The sequence below is a fragment of the Perna viridis genome, chromosome 7 (assembly GCF_037379345.1).
Source record: "Perna viridis isolate PV_CMFRI_1.1 ecotype Kerala chromosome 7, ASM3737934v1, whole genome shotgun sequence".
Taxonomy (NCBI): Eukaryota; Metazoa; Mollusca; class Bivalvia; order Mytilida; family Mytilidae; genus Perna; species Perna viridis.
This window is the reverse complement of record NC_142451.1, coordinates 43652836-43675988: the sequence shown is the minus strand read 5'-3', so window position 1 is coordinate 43675988 and position 23153 is coordinate 43652836. Positions and strand designations below refer to the sequence as shown.

The 23153-nt window shown below is 31.7% G+C and overlaps 1 protein-coding gene and 1 long non-coding RNA gene across 16 annotated transcripts in view; one reads left to right on the top strand and one right to left on the bottom strand.

Moving 5' to 3' along the window:
• LOC148612836 (uncharacterized) overlaps window positions 1–23153 on the top strand; it is a 50747-nt gene that overhangs the window by 23018 nt on the left and 4576 nt on the right. The window contains exon 1 of one of the 15 annotated variants that reach the window (XM_088594660.1): window positions 5418–5539. The exons of 11 other annotated variants lie outside the window; for them this stretch is intronic. In XM_088594660.1, the coding sequence (XP_088450786.1) occupies window positions 5477–5539 (63 nt within the window). In that variant the 5' untranslated portion in view covers window positions 5418–5476. Of the gene's footprint in view, window positions 1–5417; window positions 5540–14535; window positions 14860–21594; window positions 21972–22012; window positions 22281–23153 lie in introns of those variants that run through there. 3 more of the 15 variants (XM_088594661.1, XM_088594646.1, XM_088594658.1) reach the window with 3 other exon arrangements.
• Window positions 172–23148, bottom strand: LOC148612837 (uncharacterized). The gene is made up of 3 exons (XR_015924509.1): window positions 22898–23148; window positions 4741–4858; window positions 172–1655 (listed from the first exon to the last, which is right to left on the bottom strand). It is a non-coding gene; the product is annotated as an uncharacterized LOC148612837 (long non-coding RNA).

The window sequence follows — 23153 nt, the reverse complement described above, 5'->3', positions numbered from 1 at the left end:
CAATTTTGCTGAGTCATATGAATATATCTTTCGACATTAATTTTTTCTTCTTTTTTTACTGAATTCCCCATTTAATCACCACAAAGTAAACAAAATTTGATCAAAAGACTGAAAATTGAGATAGGGTTACTTGAGATGCTACAATTATTGGCAGTTTTGAAGTGACGGTAACACAAATTTTGTCAGTATTGAAGTAATTACCTCTCAGAGATATTTTTTTGTTGACACCATTAACCAAAGCCAGTGATGAAAATTATATCTTATTTCGTAAATTGAATGTTATCTCTGCAAATTGATATTTGAAGACAGGGTATAATGTTGTCACAGCAAATTGATATTTGAAGACAGGGTATAATGTTGTCCATCTAAGTTTGTGTTTGATGATTGAAGAAAAACTCATTTGGCAGGTGTGACAAAAGTTTTGTTGATGTTTTCTTTTCGTTTGATTTGAGACACACTTTTGAAGTTGACAGAATAGGCTAGCCTTCTGTATGTTTTATTTAAGACACACTTTTGAAGTTGCTTTGATAAAGGATTAGGTCTTAGCTTAAGAGGTATGCACTGTTTACAAGAGAAAATTACAAGTTTTGTTGAATTTTTTTCTCATCCTTTTTATATAAACAGCGCTCTGACTTTTCTTTGTGGATACATACAAACTGTTTTATGATCCTTGGCCTTTCTTCTTTTTGACATCTTAAAATGGGATTCACCCTGTCTTGTGGATTTCCTCAAATCTCTTAATTTCCTGTTATCTGATTGGTTGATATTTAAGCTGTTTATGTATTTGAAAAATCATTAAAGGGCAGATTTTAGGCTATCATTTGGTAATTTTTGTTCAAAAGTGGACAAAAAAATTAACAAAATTATTTTCCAACAAAAGAAGGGGTTCCAAACCCTGATCTCCCACCCACTCCAGAGTTAGAAATGGTAGCCTGCCCGCCAGCCCTGGCCTGGCAGGACTGGCAAATTTTAGCAAAAATTTATGTAGCTATATAGTAAATATATTGAAAAATTGTATTGAGGACTGGCTGGAATTTGAGTGAGTTTCCTACTCTGCCCACTCTGACATTGATCCATCCCTGCTACTGATCTCTCCCTGCTATAATACATACAATACATAAACAAATCATTGTAGCTCAATTCTGTACTGTGATTGGTCAATATTGTGTTCCTGAATCGGTGGTAGTGTGAGAAAATTACAAGTATCTTGCAATAAACCTAAACACCATTAAAACTGGTTCCTTATATGTCATACGATCCATTAGAAATCTATTCCATTAGTTGGTTTATCAAATCTGTGGTAACAACAATACCAAACTTGTCAACATCAGAGAGCATTTTCTATCAAAACTTCCCGATGTTAGTTATTTATAGTTGAGATATTTTCAAATGTGCCATGTAAACTTAGAACAACTTTGGATAAAACCTGATTAATTTCATGAAGTTTCTACAATTTGTAATAGAATTAATTTGGTGATTTGTAATGGATGACTCCCTTCGAAATGTAAACAATGTAATTGAAACCTTCATGTTGTACTTTTGTATAGTACATTTAGACATTTAAGGTGTTAAGAGAATAATTGTCAGTGAGTTGAAATCTTGCAAATATTTAGATGTCTAGTTCTTTGACTTTCTTTGTCTATAAGGTACCAGGCCTGAAATGGAAAACCAGATTGTAAAAGTACTCTTTACTATAACAGAAGAATATTCCTTACCAACTATCTTTGAAAAACTCACTTTTGATTTTTTATTTTCATTCCAGTGTGCCACAGTATATGATATTTTTTTCTGTTTGGACTTGTCAAGAATGAGCATTTAAAAAATATGTTGAATAAAGTGTCACTTGCCATCTAGTGTGTGTGTAACTTGTGTTTACATAATTGTTTGCCCATTAAAATATATGGGCCCTCCTCCTCTTTAAGTATAACTCTTTGGAAGAACCAGGCAAACAGTGAAAAATCTAAAACATGGATAATGCATATCATCTCCAGAAGTCTTCCCACTATGTGATATCTGCATCACTGGAAATTTTTGTGTTTGATATGTTAGAAAATTTAGGTTGTTCAGTTATCTGTCCCTAAAATGATCATTTGTAGTGCATTTCATGAAATTATTCCTTATTTTACCAAACTGATATGGAAAATCTTCATTTGTTGATCCTGATGGTACAAATACTAAGTCAATTGCACTGTCACAGTTGTGGGTTATTTCATACCTTGTTTCACCCACTGCCTGATTCTTATAAAAAAAACTTAACTCAATTAGAGTCATCATTATTTTTATATTTGTCAATAAAATTTTTAAAGCATTATTTTTATGCAGTTAGATTGAAGTTAAATCATTGTCTCATTTTGGGTACTGATTGTTTCTTGACCTTGAAATTTAAACCTTGACCTTGAAACTTGATTAAAATATCACATGTATTTGTTTTGAAATTACACAAGTATTTCTGTACTAACCAAGGACAAATAATTAGTACTACGTATGTAGTTCCTCTCTTTGGTAGTCTGTTTAAAAGAGCTTTTCTTTGGCTTTGGACCAGATTTACCCAACTTGACTCTTGGGCGGCAGGTAAATCTCTGATATAAATGGCACATTGTTTTTGGTGAGATAGGTTGTTATGGCTAAGACATTCTAGCATATATCTTACTGATTACTTGATAAAATATTTCTGATGTCTGTTGTTTTAGGAAATACTTGACCACATAATATCTTTTTTTTCTGTTTTTATAAGTGACATTTAACTCTGTATAATAACCTGAAGAATATGTAGGTAAAATTTCGGAAAAATTGACTTTTTCTTAAAGGGTGCTTTAAAAAATCTTTTGGGGAAAGCCCTAAGGATAATTTTACTGAAAATAAATCTTGTTATTTAAAATTACACAAGGGTCTTCAGATATAGGTTGTTCAACATTTAAAGTGCATGTACTAAGTTCTCAATAATCAACAGTTACATTTTCCTGTATTAGACGTAAGCTAAATAAAGAAACAAAAAACTGAAAAATCAAAACTGCACTTCACATTAATCATGAAATATCAAGTTAAATGTTTGAGCATTTACATAAGTTACAAAGTACACTCTCTTTCAGACGCTGATTAATAGGAAATTTATATTGAATGTTTATCTGAAAATTTCAATCATAATTTGTTTCATGCATGTAGCTGTCTTAAGATTTCCTCAATTATAGAATTACGCAGTATATTTTATGAGTTTTTTTTTCTACAAAGGAATAGTATTTGTTGTAATAGACTATCACAGATATATTATGCATCATGATGTTTTAAAGATCAGTGGTGGATCCAGAGGGGGTACAGGGGGTTGCCACCCCTCATTTTTATTGCCATTTTCATGTGTAAAATTGACAAAAAAATGGTAAATTATGTCCAAACATTCCCCACCCCAGCATGCACCCTTCCTTGTTGAAGTGTCTAGATCAGACCCTGAAGATTATAAATATAAAATATTGATGTTAACAATGTAAGATTATGTGTACCCAGCCACACTAGAATTTTTTTCTTTTGTTCAAAGATCAAAAAGAAATGATAATGATACATGTACAAGAACATTTTGATGCGGTTTATATACTTGCGTCATTTAAATCATTATTTGCAAAATCTGCTGTCCTTATTTCCCTTTGAGTAAATTATCAAATTTCATCTTTTTATACTTTTATGAAATTTAAGCTGAGAAATTTGTATTCTAAATTTTCTAATTTTAGATAAATAGCTGTATCATCTTCATTCTTGCTGAATCATTTCTATGGGCTTTTAAAATAAACACTTCAATGACCTTGATGTAAACAAAATTACTTCCCACCAAATAATGAAAATTGGATGTCAAAGGATTTTTAAATTGCTAAATTTTTGTTTTCTGGTATTTATATGTTTCATAAAATTAGACCAAAATTTTATTGGAAGTTTGTGGTTTCTTTACATAGTTATGTGAACTCAATGCCCCTGGAAGAATTTTAAGCAAAGATAAAAATTTTATGTTCTTTCGGAAGATATGTTAGGGAGAGTTCTATTTGTGATGACACTTGCAAATTATTTTTATATCCTGCCACACAAAAGGATTATGTGATACCCTCTGAAAAGTTATGTGTCCAGTATCTATATCTATAGACATGAATTAGTCAAGAAATTGAAAAAAAAATAACTAAGAAACATATAGAAGCTGGAAGAACTGAAAGAAAACTTGCAGACAAGGCAATTGCCCACTTCTCGTTAGTTAAAATATTTTTTTTTTTATGTCTTTATTTTATGTGATGAGAAAAGTAGATAAAGTAGTTATATGGTGAATATATATAAATTATCCTTCAAAATGAGTGGTTAAAATTATTTTCCAATTGAGATGGTAAAATTAGAATTAGGAACATCTACTGCCTTAGAATGGGATATTTGGAACATCCACTGCCTTAGAATGGGAAATTGGAAACACCCACTGCCTTAGAATGGGTTATTGGGAACACCCACTGCCTTAGAATAGAATATTGGGAACACCCACTGCCTTAGAATGGGATATTAGGAACATCAGCTGCCTTAGAATGGGATATTAGGAACATCCACTGCCTTAGAATGGGATATTAGGAACATCCACCACCTTAGGATGGGATATTTTTTATAAGGAATTTGAAAAAAAAAAACATGATTTCTGTTTAAGTAACTTCTGATCTTCATGTAAATTGAAAAATGAAACTTTTATGTTGAATAGAAATTTTGCTAAAGTGACTCTAACATTACCATTCTGTGTAGGACTTCTAACATTACCATTCTGTGTAGGACTCTAACATTACCATTCTGTGTAGGACTTCTAACATTACCATTCTGTGTAGGACTTAGCCAGTTTCTGCTAATGAGCCTGAAAAGATATATGGTCTATATCTAATGGGCCGGTTAACTTTATGATATGTGGTCAAGGATTTGGACAGATTAAAGAAAGGGGCTAATTTCGGTAACTATAACATAGTTGTTATTTCGAAGATGTGCATGCTCGGTGCAAATGATACATGTTGTGTATTGATACAAGTAATAGCCCAGGGCAGATTCTAATAATTGACCTTCATTACCAAAACATTAGTTTGGGAAATTAGCTGTATCATCACTGACCACATGACCTGTCAGTGCCATTTGTAAAACAAGTGATCTACATACTTAGCCAAAGGGTGAAATGGGGGAATTATTTTGGAAAATTTATGCCAGAATTTATACATGAACTAGATTAAGAAATGAAGGTATAGACCCAATTGCTTTTGTGTCACCTTGAAGTTTGCTAAATACTTCACTTCATCTTCCATTTGCTGTTGACTTTTTCTATTATTTTGCAATAATAGTCCCCTTTGAAGGCCCCTTGAGACAGACACATGTAATAATGTACATAATAAGTTGTAACTAGTAATTATATGATAACAACATATGCAGTGATCAGTTTTAGTGGGACAGGGACCTAAGTGTTTCTATAGCTGGAGCATCATACACCATGCCACCGAGTGAATTCTTCTATTGGTCAAAAATATTTAACAAGACTCGACAGAGCATCAAGGTACAGTCCTTACATAATTGTAGCTCTAAATTTATCAACATTGTACTTGTATACAGCTAAAAGTGCTTGAACAGAATGAATGTCATCATGCCTTTCAATATTAAAATTCATAAACCATCAGACCTCTCAATTTTGCCAAGAATCCAGTCCTTCCTTTAATTTAAATAGAGTTTATTACTGGGCCAAAGCACTTCAAAATATTGAAAGTAATAATACTGACCCACTTGATGACTACATTTAGGGTTAAAGACTAAAACTGAAATAAAAACAATGATTTATAGATGTAATTTGATGAAATTAAACTTTTATAAGATAAATTTTTAATTTGTGTATTTGTATTGCCATGTTCATACTGGCCCTTAAAGTTCATAGAGTTCAGGAGGTCATTTTCATATCATCACTTACATTTAGGTGACAAGGTCCATTTAATTTGGAAATGAATTGGACTAAATAAATTTACGTCATTCTGATCAATAATGAATAATAACAAGTTCAGAATTTATCTTTTTTCACTAAAATGGTGAAATGCCATAACTTTACTGAAAATTATTATAACTAAAGTCATATTCATTAGTAGCTTCTCTTTGTTGAAAGACTTATTTGATACTTGGGAAAAATAAGAAAATTTTCTATTTTTTTTTTTTTTAAATTCTAAATTGAAAATTAGACTATTGAATTCTAGAATAATATTTTATTTAACCCTTCTATCAATTGGGCTGATCACAAATAAATTGTCTCCTACTCCTGTGTAAGAGTAGACAATTGGTAAAATTCTCGATTTTCTCAGTCTCTTAAAATAAGGGCAGTGTGTTTCATTACTCATTTCTACAGTTGCTTAAAATCTTGAACTCCTAAAATAATGCACATAAATTTACTTATTAATTGGATAACTTTAAAGTCTTCGTTCTTTCATGCTGTTGTTTGTACGTCTTAAAGATTCAGTAAAATAGTCATAAAGATATAATTATTCAAGATCATGAACCTTTTGTCATTCACTCGCACAAACAACACACATTCACACACGTCAGCATTGTAAGTGGCCATTCTTCAATTCCACTCCAATTGGTCATCACCGTCTTTCAAGCCTACCCCAGTAAAGTACATAAACAAATTAAAAAATTAACTGCAGTATTTTTTTTTTTTTTTTGTTACATAACCATTTCTTTTTAGTACTGCCCTTTGTTGTCAGATCCCAGTCCATGATTAGCACGTAGCTCACAGTTTTGACGTGGGGTTTAAAAAATATTATGCATTATTAAGTGGAATGAATATAATACGAGAAACATGAGTAAATTTGCAAAATATAATATAATGTGTTTTTGAAATCTTCATAATGTGTTATTCACTGAAGAGAAAAGTTGATGTAGTCCTAAATAAATCTTTAAGCTTTGTAGAGTTGAGAGATTTAAACCTATTTTGAATTTAAAATCATAGATTTCTATAATTCATGATAAGTGCTCCATCTCTTCTGCAATAAAAAAGTATTGAAACTAATTGAATAATTCTTTTATTGGTGGAAGATTTCAATAAAATACATGATATCTTTATTAGTTGGCTACTTACTCAAGATGTAGATTGGTTGCATATTTATATACCTACTTAGTCATGGTACAGTAAAAGCTGTATAAATAACACCCTTCATAAACAGTGTAACCTGTCTTAGCAGAGACACCTATACCAGATCTGTTTATACTACTTGATGACAATCCATATTTTTCACCATAATCTATGGAAATAATATGTAAAATCCTGAACTTTCTGAAATTTTAACAAAGGTACTATAGAGATATTCACAATCCATAGAGCATAATGGTGCAGTCAATATTCGTAGAAAATACTGGAAATCTGTATAAGTAAACACCTCTGCTATACCAGAAACTTGACAGAAACAGCTATATTCTCATTCCTTTCAAATTGATGACATCCTTGGTAAACTGTCTATCATTACAATATAACAGGTCTGAACAGAGACACTTGTACAAGAAACCTGTCTGAAACAGTGGTGTTCTCTACTCCTTTCAGATTGATTTCATTGAAACTTTGGAACAAAATCCCCTGCCTTAACTGGAAATTATTCCATCCAGATGGTTTAGGAATCTTTCGTTATTCTCCTCTTAGACAAAGTTGTTACAGAACTATTGTAATGTTATTATCACCAGTCCGTCTGCCTATTCCAATACCTCAGATCAAAATTGTATGGACTAGCTTATTCCTCATAATTCTAAGGTCAAAGGTCAAAGCAAAAGCAAGACTTGAAATTTTCATTTCAGATTTTGCACTCTGAAATGATGCTTTTTTGTTGTGTCCTTTTTGTACTTTTGTCTTGATAGATATGGGGTCAAAGATCAAGGCCAAAGCAAAGTTGACAAATTTGTGGACAAATTTTTTTTATAATGGAAGAACATTACCTTTGTTGTACTGAAGTAATTATATCAAGTTGTTTACATACTTTAATTCTGTCTTATGTTGCATTTGATGACATTTTTTTTTAAAGCTGTTGACAGAAATGTTTACTATGAAAAAGCCCTTCATATCAAGATTTGGGTTCATTTGAAACTTCAAAAAAATACTCTTTCAATATTTGGAACATTGTAAACAAAAATAACAAATATTTATGAATACTATGTAGAAATGTCTAGCTTATAATTTTATTTCTCAAATAGTTTGAGATATTTCTTACCATTTGTCTACAACTTCTTGAATTGTAAACCATCTATTTAAATAACATAGTCCCATGCTTAGATGGGGTCATTTACAGTTGATGATTCTAAGAAACATTAAAAGTTTTAGAGATTATAACATTTTAAACCAAATTAAAGCATCTAGGTTCCTTTAACAGAAACGATAGACATTTTGTAAGGTTGGGAATAGTTTTATGCAGTTTTTTTTTGCAGACATCTTGACTGAAATAGACAGATTTTCTTGTCCAAAATTTATCTTTTTTTAAATCTGAAAGATTGGTGAGCTAATGAATTCAGTGGCAGATTCAGGCATGGAAGTGGCGGGCACATGCCCCCCTCCTAAAATTTGCAAAACATGGGTTGTCAGGGGTAGATTTAGGCGGTTTTAGGTTGAAACAATAATTTCTCGCTAATTTTACCACAAAAGATATCTACATTGCACCCACTCTAGAAGAATATATAAAGAAATTAACCTCAAAATTTTTTCGCCTCTCTCCACTCGGCAAACTTTTAACTGTGCACCCCCACTAATCTATAATCCTAGATCCGCCCCTTGCATTGTCTTGCTAGCAATGTACATGTATTAGAAAAATATATATGATTAACATTGAAATAAACACATATGAAACTTCTTTTTTTTTTCACGATGGAGGACTTTTTAAGAACCTTATAAAGCTACTGAAAATCAAGTATAATTATTTCAAAAACAAGCATGTATTTATTGCTTAGAAACAGAGGAAGTAGAAAACACAATATTGATATTACTTTGTTCAGGAATATTTGTTTTCACAACATATTTTAGCTACATTTACATTGTTTGAGGCCATGGCCCATGTACCCTGTATATTTTAGCTACATTTACATTGTTTGAGGCCTTGTACCCTGTACCCTGTATATTTTAGCTACATTTACATTGTTTGAGGTCATGTCCCATGTACCCTGTATATTTTAGCTACATTTACATTGTTTGAGGTCATGTCCCATGTACCCTGTAACAAGAACATTACATGGTATTAAATATTCAGAATATTTTCTTTCCAATTATCTTGTTATCAAGGCATTGTAAACATCATTCAAGAAATGTAAGCTATTTAGAATGGCATTAAATTACAGGTGACCACTGTTTATACATGGTCAGTTTCAGTCTCTTTAAAAGTCAGGCAAAAGGATGAGTCAATCATAACATTGCATTTTCACTTATTTCAGCATCTAAATATAAAAGAGTATACTCAAATCCCCCTGGGTTTGAAGGGTTACAATAAACCCCCTCTCCCTGGGTTTGAAGGGTTACAACAAACCCCCTTGGAAGCAAAAGTTGTATTAAAACAAGCTTACTAATTATTTTAATCAAGTAAATCGTTTAAATACATCCCTCTTTGAACCCCCTAAAATGTCTGTAAAATCCTTTTTGTAGTATGAATTATAATTTCACTGTACAATTAAGGGGAGTGAACTCTGTCAAAATGCACGATTTTCTAACAGTTTTTTGAAATGCTTCCCAATCCTTGTGATCTTTTTAAAGAAATCAAAACTGTGTTTGATTGGTGAGATATGAACCAATTTTGCCTGATTCTTGCAACAGTTAATACCTCTAATGGTACAATTTACTTTAGGTCCCATGTGAAACTAACTTTTCCCTGTAATCGGTCTTCTTTATTATGGTCACTCAAACTTCATTTCACACCTGAATGAACACAAAATAGCTGACCATAACTTTATGACTATGATCATCTATTTTCGTGGTCTGAAAACATAGACCTTTTATTTTTGCATAAAATAATAATTTTTTTCTTTTGGATTAAACATGTTGACGGAAAACAGACATTGTGATGTGATTCCCAAAAACAAAGATTTACATGACTTTGGTGAGGTAGGTTTGATACTTATATTTCTTGAACTAACATTCAATTCTGCCTCAGGACAACTGCGACATAGAAAACCATATTTTTAGATGAGAGAGAAGATTAAGGAATGTTAATTTGTATTATTGGTTTTATATTCCGCCAATCAACTACTTGGGGGTATATAGTAATTCTCATATTGGTCATTTGAATGTCTGTCCATCTGTACATCACACTTATGAAGAAATCTTTTAACATCTTTTAATAAGGTGTTCCCAATGTTGTGAACCATTTATGAATGGTTTTGCTTTATACTGCATTTATGGTTCAGGGTCTTTATCCCTTCAACATTAAGAATGGGGTGTACCTGTGATCATCAGACCAAACTCTCTCCCTCTCTTTCTAGTTCACTAGTAGCTAAGTCAAATTTATAAGTAATTTCTGAGAATAATCATGTACTGAGTTGACAGGAAAAATAATGTGTTATATGAAGAAACACAAACTGCTAAAGCTATTTTTAGGCACTGTTTGTTCTTTCCCGTTAACTTGATTCAGCCCTGTTTAGTTATTTTCCAGATTTATTTTTTGCAAAAATCCTTTTCTGTCTTATGCTTGTAAACATGTAGTTCAGGGAATAGCCAGAAATAGTGTTCCATTTTTGTCTTATTTTTATGTGGTGAAACTAGAATCATATCAAATTGTATTATAATCATCTAAAGATTTAGTTCAGAGGAGTTGTACTGCACAAAAATGTTATTTTTTTCTCCCTTTTTGATATGTCCCAATAAATCCTCTGAATTGGTGGAACCCAAATATTGAAGCAAACCTTTAATGTAGTTAATCTTAGCTGTATTTTTACTTCATTATTTATGATAGCAACAAAGTTACCTTAACAAGAAATAACCTATTTTATTTATGTTATGGTAATTACAACAGGGAGGGTTTCTTGGATCATGAACTGGCTTAACTGTTATTTGATTGCTGCATAAACTGTCAGCTAATAATTTTATTGGATGTCATTGTACAGTTAAACCTGCAAACTACCAGAGAAAACTATGCTCAAACAAAATAAGAATAACTAGTGTGTCTTATTTTTGCTCGTTTTACCAGGCCAGTCCAGTCCAGTCCAACACACCATTCCTTTCCACCACCCCAAATGTTACATATAGCCAGGTCATAAATAAGTGGTCTAAACAGTAGTGTCACCTTGGAATAGAAAAGTAATTTTTCCTCATTTCATAAGAGTTTTGATTAATAGGATACTTAGCTAGATGTGTTGTTAACTCCATATAATGATGGAGTTGATGAGATTAGTAAAGATGTTGGGTCATAAAGATGATGGACTACTAAGTTCTATAATTGTTTTTGTACAATAAGGTATGGGTTCAGGTGGACTGTTGTGTTGCTGTATAGTTTTTGTCAGTGTACAGATAGAGCTATTTTTATACCCCCTTACCTTTTCAGGAAGTATATTGTCATCATGGTGTTTTTCCATCCATTTATCCACAAATTTTTCAAAACAATTTTCTTTGCAAATATGTATGTATCACTGCCACTTCATACTTTGAAAGAAGCTTTATTTAGGCATGCCATATTGTGGGACTCAATTCTAGACTGAAGTGACATTGACTTCCTGTTTGATGACTTGGTTATTCTGTTGATTGTATGGTAGCATGGATGGGGAGCAGAGGATATATACCCACTAGTGAGCTTTGCTTTCTGTTTGTCTAGTTTATAGTTTAAAGGAATACAGTGCTAAAAACAGTACTATGCACTGCATTTTACTCCTAGGAAAGAATAAATATTGCATTTATTATACTCTTCCTATACCAATATCTTTTGAATCGATAAATCCTGATGTCAACATGGGGTAGCTGGTTCTTGGTCCATGCTAAGAGAATTATTTTGAGACCTCAATCTTTTGAATTTAGGGTTACCTCATTTAGTTGACACCCTGAGGGTTGTTAACCAGCCCGAACTTTGTGCACTCCATGAAATTTTAATTTTAGTGTCTACCATCTAAAGTATACTTCTGTGTGAGACATAAGGCCACTTACTGATTTTGATGTTACCAGACATGTTAATGTACCCACATTTAGACAATTATCACATTAGTGTTACTTGATAAAGTAAAACTACCTGTAAATTACCCTAATTTACCTGACTAAAAAGGCAAAGAAAGGGGCTTGCTTTCAATTTTATCTGTTGCTTATTTGTTATGTAACTCAATACAAATATGTGTGGTCTCCATTTTATATCCAGCTTCTGGCATAGTTTGATATATTGATGTCTGTCTGTCTGTGTAGTACAACAAGAAGCTAAGAATGCTATGAAGGAACTTTATGAAAAATTTAGTGTAGAGTTTTTATTTTTACCTTATTTTTGTTCTTCCTTTTCCTGATTTTTGTTATTGAGTTAAGGAACCTTGACACTATAATAAGAGGTTAGACTGGTATATCACATGTTAAAGAGGTTGTGTTGTCTCCTCTTTGATTTTGTTCATGTCTTGCTTTCCTATCGAAAATCAATTCAGAGTATTTCTTTGAGTCTAAATTTGCTATATGTTGATCTCTTGTTTTGTCTCAGTTTTCGAGTGAATTCATTCTTTACCAAGGGAAGTCAGTAACCAGCGTTAACTACATTTGACCTGTTTTTGGATTTATGTTATTGATATCCATGTTACTCCATTATTGGGCTGGATATTGATTACTATAAAAACCCAAAGGTAATATTTTATCACTGTTATCAAACTTGCATCCAAAACAGATGTGAACACCCATAAATTTGTTATAAATGACTGTCATTAAAGGTTTCTATGGCAACAAGGACCATTTATGGAAATAATTTGCCTTGATAAAAAGTACACCTTCAAATGCATATCTTAGTAGTAATCTTGCAGTTAGTGGTTCATATTACTTTCCCATAACCACGCTTTACAGGTACTTGAAGATTTTGTATGAGGAAATTGAAAAACTGTACAATTATATTTATTCAAAGTGTCCTATTTGTTTGCAATTAAAGCAGCTTGAGATTTGTTATGTCTGTGCTTATAATATCATATATCATATATTTGTACCAGTTAGTATTAGTACCAAACCTAATTATTAACATTGCCTCTTCAGTTAGAAGATGGTTGACCCAAAGTTTAAGACAGTTTGCTTGTTGACATCCTTTTTATACAGTGCAATAGGTCTTGATATCTCTTAGGCCATCATAAAAAAAATTCTTACATTCTCATCCAGCTTTTTATTTTTAAATTGGGGGCAGGAGGGCACATTTTTTTTCTTATTTTTATCAGTTTAAATGAAAAATTGGGGGAAAATCCAAATAAATATATTTGGGGCAGATGAAAAAATTGGGTAATAATGGGTTGGGAGTGCATGAGAATCTAGGATATTTTTTTATTTTGGCCTTACCCCTACATATTTTCTAAGATGTTGAGCAATACATTGGGTTCATTGTACGCTTACTGTCTGTATATGTCTGTCTGTCTGTTCATAATTTTGTGTTATATCTCTGTCTGTTTGTCTGTTCACATTTTTGTAAGTGCATCAAAATCTGTGTGTGAGGCTAGATGATGCTCGAGTGTTTGTGTTTTTGATCAAACATGAGATTGTGATTGTCTTTTGAGCAATTCCTCTAAATATCAGTTTTATTACTATATTTGTACATAATCTTGATAATCTCCCTTTGTCTAATTACTTCCTGTTAATTATTTGATTGTCCACTTATTATTAGTATGCTGTCTTCATCCTCTTGATATTTTTCTAGGAACTTAAAACATTGTTAGGGTATAAATGTTTTTGACAAGTCAGTTCCTAGTAAATAGACCCTTTTGTGCTAATGTTGGGTAGTTGATGAGCATGCGTAGAGCATGCTCAATATACACTTCCACAAGGAAAATTCTTTTGTTCTACCCAAGCCCTGCCTCGCGGAAGTGTATATTGAGCATGCTCACCAACTTACCACAAAAGGGTCTATTAATTTTCTGTCTAAATCTTGTGAACTGGTTTACAAAGACTTGTAATACATTATCAGGTTTCTTTAAATGAAAACAGTGAAGACCAAGTAGTAGTTTGGTCATTTTTTTATGTATTTTTTTTAAATATGTAGGTTAATACAAAATGGTTTTGATAATCATTAATTACCTTTGCCATTTATTATTGAATTCTGAACTGTCTATAATTGCTAATTTTGAATCTTTGTCAAATTGTTTATTTTCTTTCTTGTATTTAGTTGAGTAAAGTCAAAACCCATGTTGTAGGCTTAGGGATGCTCTTTTGTTTTTGTTTTTGATCAAACATGAGATTGTGGTTGTTATTGTATGAGCATTTCTACTGCATCTCAGTCTTACTAATACATGTATATATAGTTTTGGGAGTGGTTGAATTTTAACCAAGGAAATCTACTGATTCATTATCTTAACATCATGTTATTCAGTTATAACCTGTAACCAGTGTACTCTAAATGTTGCAACTTTATATTTTGTGAACGGTCAACTTGTAAGTCAGTAACTACGTATCTTTCCAAATCAAGTTTTAAAATAGCGATATTTTCTGATAGCGACCTTTCGGTTAACAGGTTATGTTTGTAATTGTTCAGTTAAGTTTAAAACGCCTTGTATTGTTCAAGATGTACTATAAATTTGTGTTTCCGAGTTAAATGTTTAAAAGCTTGAATTGGGAATTAAAACTCTTTTGTTGTTTAGTTGTGTTGGATGTAAGTTGTTCTTGGATCTTTAACGTTCATTTCTTCATGAAAGGTGCACATGGATGCAGGAAATTATATTGCCTTGAATGTAAGTTATCAAAATTATGTAATAAGGTGTAAAAAGAAAAGAATTTCGAGGACTTCTTTACGATATTATCTGTATGATATTTTAGTTGAACAAACCCATTGTATTTAATATGTGCTGAAACTGGAAGTGCATTGGTTTGAGTACCGAATAGCAGGTAATTTTTGCAAGGTGCTAATTTTGCATATTTTAGGGGTCTGTCTAAAAATGCCAAAATTAATTTTGTGAAATATTTTCTCTGAGCATAGGTACTTAGACCACAACTTAGCATCTAGCAAAATTAGAGTGGCCCAAATTTGTGGCATACTTATTGACATACACGTTTCCAATTTTTCTCTCTGCCTGATTCTTACTGAGACTGACTATTTAAAAAAAAAAAAAAAGGCTTATTGCAGTGAAATTAGAAGATTATGCAGTGGTTTAAATTAATGGTAGTCGAAGTTGCGGGTCCTCAATTTCTAACCTTGGGCCTTGGAAATTTCATTTACCATCTGTCCTGTTCCTTCAACCTTCATTTACCTGTGTCTTAGACCTTCAACCTTCATTTACCTGGGTCTTAGACCTTCAATCTTTTTGATTGTCACTTTAATGTGGACTTTCGATTTTCTTCAAGTGGACCTTTGATGTGAAAATGGAAAATACCAGTACTTTCCCCTATAGAAAGTAATTTTACCCTCAGATTATGTCTCTTGCACATACATGGTCAAAGTGCCTAGACTAGTGATAGGTAAATGTGGTCCTAATGACTAAAGTCATTCCCAAATTGGGAGTCGTAATTCATCTTTTGTCTTATGATATATTAGTACTCAAGATAAACGTAGGTGTACTATTTTTATGATAAACAGTCAGTTAGTACAATCAAGTGCATTTGGCTTATGATTACAAAGTTTAGACTACCCAGAGGTAAGTCTAAATTCAAAGGACGCTGTTTTTGTTTATTCTTACATGTGGTTTCACGACCTTTCAAGTATGTAGATCCTTTCTTCTACAATTCTTCATTTATTTAAATAGAAATAGTCTTTCCCTGAGGGCAAACTAAAAATTCTGATTTGTCATAATCCGAATTGATAGTAAATTAACTTTCATTTAATGGTAGGATTATTTAAGGATTCTTTTGAATACGAACACATCTGACTCACTTTAAATAACTGAAAATATAGAAGTAATAAACAAAAGTTTTGTCCTATTCTTACGTACAAATAAACAACCTTACCTAAATTGTGGTAAACAAGATGAATGAACATTACGCATAATGAATATGAAGACATAACCTTATATGGTATTCACAATTTATAACTGATCTGGAACTCATCTGTAGCTCTAAAGTGACCACCAGTGGGAGAGCAAGATCATGGTCAGATAACACAGGTGGTCTTTATATACAGGTTAATTTTATGAAAGATGCACTAGGAATATTTTAATCATAGTTCTAAGGCAAGCTGTTGCTGAATTCAGTTGTTCACTCAGACATGTTTGACTCAGGCTGCATCTTCTTTCTGGTGCATTTATCTGGAAAAGATCTTTTTTTTTTTTCATGTTCACTACATTTATTAAGAGCATCCTGATATTTTTTACTGCAATTTGTACAGAAAATATCCAGACCAAGTTCCTAGTAATCTGTGGTAACCAAATTCAATTGGGGATATATTATAACTTGATGGTTTGTTGCTATACCCCTACTCCCACAACTGGACCATATAGGGGTGGAGCAGAAGCTCCATTCCAGGGTGCGACAGACAAACACTCACTTCCTATAAAACGGGAACCCCAAATTACCATTCAGACCTAGTTACATTTTTTTTTTGAATGATAAAGCTAGAATCTATAAACACCGTGTAACATGCATAGGCTTAAAACTTTGCCATCAAAGATTTTAGTTCTTTGTATCAACAATTTTGGTTTTAGGATTTTTATTCATTATTGTAACAAATAAGCTAGGGTGCACCAACTACCCTTTTATACAAGAAAATATTCATATGTACCTCACTATAGAGTAACGATTGTAACATATATCTTCAAACATGCTGTGTTTATGCCCAACTAAATTTCAACCCTGTATTTTGAATGCCATATTTACATGTTACTTTACATGTTTTATGAGAGTACTTAGTTTTAATGCTTCACAATGGATGTTTTCACTAAAGATTCTGTTCCTACTTTCATACAAACATGATCTGTAAATAAACACTGTTTGAACTGAGATTTTAATGCAAATAAAAACATTTTGTTTCAATTGAATGAATAGCATATCAAATGTTTAAAACAGTTAGTTTTTTCCGGGCTATGAGTCAACCTTCAAAACACGAAGAACGGTAAATTTTTTACCTGTTATGTAAATTTATGCAAATTAGATAAGGTTAAGTTGATTTTACACCTGAAAGGACATACAGAAGAGTGCTTTGTGACTCCATATTTAAACTATTATGACATTGTGCAGCTTTGATATGGCAAGTAAAATTTTTCTTTTCCATTTTTTTTTTTTTATGTAGAAGTTATTTGTAACATAATTTTTTCTTGTAACTGTTTATTTAGGCAATGTGGTGTATTGTCCTTCATTATTTATTACTTCTTTCTTGGTTATCAGGACATGTTCCTGTGAAACTGGAAGTTTTACATAATTTTACCTTATGTGCAGATTTTTTCCTTCAACATTGAGTTCATTGTTACTGCTAATAAAATTGTGTATGATATTTATATGAATGATACTTCATATGAAGGACTCAGACTTTGTTTAGTTTTCAATTAAATGGATACCGTTCTACTTAAGGAACTAATAATTTAAAAAAATAGGGTTCAGGTTTCCAATTACATTCTGTCTTCACAGGAATTGCCAGGCATAGGCTTTCTCAGAATTGGTTAATTGTTACACTTTTAAGGGGGGAGGGGGTTGTATCTAAAGGAGGCAAATTATATAAACTGTTTATTACTGCATGTAACAGTTATTGTAGAATGTTGATGGTTCACCATATTTGTATCACACTTTATGTTTTTGTCTTTTATGTAGTTAAGATACTGAAGATGAGTAGTGTTCAAAACAAGCAAGTTAATCATTATATTATTGCTCTATATTGAAGTTGTAACTCTGTGTACTGTGAAAGTACTTATATTCGGTGGTATCAGTTTTCGTGGTTTAGGGGAAAAACACAAGTTAGTGGATTCTTGAATTTATGGTTTTGATGATCCTGTCATACAATTTGAAATAAATTATCCTTTTCGTTGGGAATGAAATTTCATGGTTTACCTTACCCACAAAATACACGAAAATTGGACAATAGTATGTTCAAAGTATCATCCTTTTCCTTCCTCATTTCCTATCTCTATGTTAAATCAATAAACACAAGACAGTCTCATTTCAGCCGACTTTCATATTTTGTTACTTGTCCTTGAATGGTGTTCACATTAATGGTAATTAAAACCCTAAATTCATTGAATATTACCATTCGTGCATGAACTATCATATTTGGTATTGTTCCTGTGTCATTTTTTTTCTTTTAAGCCGAAGTATGTCAGATTGAGCAAGATAGATCAAAGTCATATTGTACATGTTTGTGCTAATAACTTGTTCTAGTGTAAAATTTATGACTTAATTTACGTTTTACATGAGAGTCTTGTATTAATTTATTATTATATTTTACTGGGTCTTGACCTAGATTTTAAGATTTAGTGGCATCTACCAGAACCAAATCTGTCATTATGAACATGTTGCTTTGAACATGCTCTTTTTATAACTTAGCGTTAGCATTGCTTCAGAGATGGAGGATGCTTACCCTACCGGTGCACCTGGTCCATGCTCCCAGTTTTTAGTGGAGTCCGAGTTGCTCATTTGCTTTTGTTACTTTTTATTTCTGATTTTTACTTACTTTATGTTCTTTGTTGTGTATGTCTGTTTTCCATGTCTGGTCTTTGTCCCTGGATTACATTCTTTTGATTACCGCTATAACCTTGGTTCCCTTGATTACTCTTTCTAATTCTCATTTTAGTTCCACATTGCCCATCGTGATTTTCTTATGATGACTTGAACATGCCCTTTTTATAACTTAGTGTTAGCATTGCTTCTAATTGTAATTTTCATTCTAGTTTCACATTGCCCATCATGATGTTCTAATGATAACAATTTGCTACTTTTGGGTTTCTACATAGGACACAAGTTATTTGGTTTTTTCCCATGATGAAGTTTATTCCAGTTGAGCCACAGATTTCTGTTCCATTATATTGGTTAACAATTAGTGGTTGGCTTTATATTACTCACTGGTGGAAAAAGAAAAAAATAAGTTTGTATCAGATAATGGAATACAAGACCTACTCACTTAACTATATATGATGTGGAAACATCCATCAAAAAGGTTTTTTTTTTCACCAACTCATACTTTCACCAACCAAGTAGTCAGACTTCTCTAACCCCAAATTATATCAGATTTTATCTGTCATATTAACCAAATTTACTGTATTACAAATTTCGATATACTTACAACACTGAGTCTTCATTCCTTATACAATATATTACATATGGTAGAACCTCTCGGTGGTGGATTTGGCTTACTTTTTAGATAGTTTTGGTTTTGAGTACTTCTTGTATACAGTTAATTCTTGGAATTAGATCTTCCTATATATTTGACTCTAATGCTGCTGATGAGAGGTTACTCCTTGAAACGTGTACATCTTATCAAATTTGCAGTAATATATTATTGGAACAAGGATTATTAGAATTTAGAATTATTTTGTATTTAAGAAAATAAGTAAAAAAAATATATAAAATTTACCCCTAGTAAAGAGGTTAGTCATGCTATCTATTAAGTTTTCCTTGCCTTTTGTTATCCAGAATACATTATCATGTCAGAGACCTCAAAATACCTAAAACAGTGATGCTTTATTCCTTGTATTGCATGCTGTAAAACCTCCTGTTGATAGATTTGGCTTACTTTTTAGATAGTTTTAGTTTTGAGTACTTCTTGTATACAGTTAATTCTTGGAATTAGATCTTCCTATATATTTGACTCTAATGCTGCTGATTAGAGGTTACTCCTTGAAATATGTACAGCATATTGAAATTTGCAATACATATGATTGGTAATTTTTATTTTCCTAAGTTTTTTGAAGAAAATAATATTCATACAATTATATCGAGAATAGGTATGGTGTATATGTCAAAGAGACAGAACCCCATCGGGATGAAAATGTCAGCCCAAGGTCACCCATTGGTCTTCAATGAACTATATGGAAATCCTCTTACCACAGGGCAGGCTGTAGCTGGCCCCGAAACATTATTATACACAGTTACAGCGAAAGAGTTACCCCTATATAATCAAGTAACATAAAAAATAAATTAACGGTGAAAACGAAACAAGACATAGATATTTTATTATTAACTGTAGTTTTAAGTAAAGCAATTGAGAACAATAATCTTAACCTTTCTATAAACATGATCAAAACTTCTGATTTTAAAAAAGGACTAAATCATAACAAAAAATATTATTTATTAGCTTGAACTAGAAATCACTCAAATGTTTTATCAATAAAATATAAGTGACGAGACTATTAATGACAAATACTTGTCAGGTTTTACTGTTTCTGAATATAAACAGGTTTATTATATAGTATTAAAAATAATTTGATGTTCTACTATTGTATGATAGCCAATCTGTTAGAAGTTAAGGAAGTACATGTAATAGGGCAATAGGGAGCAAGCTCATATTGGGTTGGACATGTATGCCTGTCTGTTGGTTATGGTAATGACAAACTTTTTTTATATTTTTGATGATTGTAATTTTTCATATTGCATCATTGTCTCAAGGATATGTGAGTAAGTCAAGGTCAAACCTATTTTTGAAATGACACCCTCTACTTTAAAAAGTTTATGTTAAATTACAAGAACAACATTGAAGTACTAGTGTTATATGGGAAAAAAATGGGGACTGTTTGTATGGATGGAGGGATTGATTAACACAAACAGTACATTTCTCTTCCATTAAAATAATTTCCTTGCATTTTTACCCTCTCTAATCCACCCAACCCTATTCCTCACACTCTCTCTCTCTCACCCCATGACAATTAACAAAGCATTGTCATGTTGAAATGGTTCCTTTTCTGTTGTCATTTAGTACTTTCATTATCTGCCTTCAACAAAATTTATTAGGTCAAAAATTTGTTATTGTATAAAAAAAAAAGAATTTTTTTTCTCATTTTTTGATGACATCATGACCTCTCCATAACTGATTTGTTCAATTTCTTTTTTTCCTGATATTTTATTATTATACCTTCTCACTTATCATATTCATTGAACCCAATTCATATCACATATTTTACTTTGATTGATAGTCGATAAAACATTGATTATTAATTGAAATGTACAAGCTGTGGTTTGTGGAAAATTTTTTTTTCTCTTCTACCCAAATATCATATATAGTTTGTACATATGTTGAAAATCAATATAGAATGTTGCTTTTCCTTTATTGTCATATACACAACCATCTAGACAGTTTGTTTGAGTTGCGTTACTTTGTAAAAAGTTTGAAAACGGTCACATTTTTTTTCACATTTACTTTTCAAAAGGTTAAGGGCTAATTTGTGGTTTGTGGACGTTTAACTATGATGCCTTTTTAAATTTCGTAAATTAGATTTAATATTAAAGTTTAATTAGAAACGAGTATATGTGATGTGAAAAGGATTACATGAATAATATTTGTACAAATTATTTTAAATATAGTGATTTAATTATAGTGCCATAATAAATTTGCTTTTTGGAAAACAGCCTTTTATGATGGATCTATATATGTCTGTGCTTGGGAACTTTGCCCACCACAATTAACACCAAGTTGGAAATCAAATTCATTCACTCTAGTGAAATAACAGTAGATGAATTGTATTGAATTACCATTTATTGATCTAATTTCATCATGATAGTATAGTTACTTGTAACAGTGTTTTGTATTCTATTATGAATAGGGCACAGAAAAGGATGCATGTACTTGACTTTGTTAATTGTGCACAGGATGAATATACTTTTTCTTTCGATGAATTCTTACAATTGGATTACCAGGGGCAATTACATAATTGCCAAGTGTAAAAAATTCTCCCAAAAAAGTTCTTTGATGAAATGTTACGACAGAATTATGTTTGTATGTCTCTTACCTACTGTAGAAGAATTGAACTGGATATTATTACTCTTGGTGTTTAGTTTTCTTTTTCCCCAAAGTGAAATCTGCTGAAAAGAATGTACTACATTGCAACTTCATTGTAGTACTATTTGTTGCTACTGCGGACAAATAATTTAGATATTGATTGAGGCAATAACGAGGGTTATATCAATGTGTTTGTTTGGAGTATTTGATGTTTTGGTTCAGTTGAAGAAAAGGAAGATTTATCAGAATAGGTCTGCCAAGTATCAAAATATGTTGGTAATGGAGAGTTATGAAATCATAGGGAGGGTATGTCATTCTATGTATTGAGAACTACAAGTCATAATAAGAGTATGGCATAATTAGACTTACTACAAGTCTCTCTGTAATATATGTATTCTTTTAAACTGATATCATTACTTTCAAATATTTGCTCACTATCCAGCTTCGGTACAGAGAAAAGACTGTACTACATCAGGATAGTGAATGAATATTTGACTCTCTATATCACAGCTGGATAGTGAATGATTATTTGACTCTCTATACCATATCTGGATAGTGAATGAATGTTTGATAGAAATGATATTAAGTAAAAAGAATAGATATATTAGAGATACTCTATGGCATAATGTGTTGGGATTTATACTGATATCAACTGAAAAAGATTGTGTCATGATTTAAGTTGTGGGGAGGGTGTTAATTGACACTTTGTCAAAATATAAGAAAAGGTTAGGTTAAAGATGGCATTTGGTTGGGAACTTTTGGATGATCAAAAATGACAAGAACAGGAATGGAACTCGAGATATGATTAAGGAGCAAGGATTTTGTATCTGGGCAATAATGTATAGATAGACTAAATATGCCTGAAATCAGGTAAAAAAGATATAGTTTTGCTGTAAAAGTGAAAAAAAAACTTTATTACTTACTTTCTAATCAAAATCCATCAATATTCTTCTTCAGTGATCTACAGGGAAATGTGACCTTTCTTATAATATTTGATGATAAGGTGTACTCCATTTCATCTTTTGCCAATGGAAGATAACTCTTGAGACCTTATTTCAATTATGTAATGATTCTCTTCACTAAATTTTATGTTTGTATGTCTCTAAAACACAATATTATTGAACTTAAATTCTTTTCAAATCCTGTTAGGTATATATGTATTCAATTTAACTTCACAAC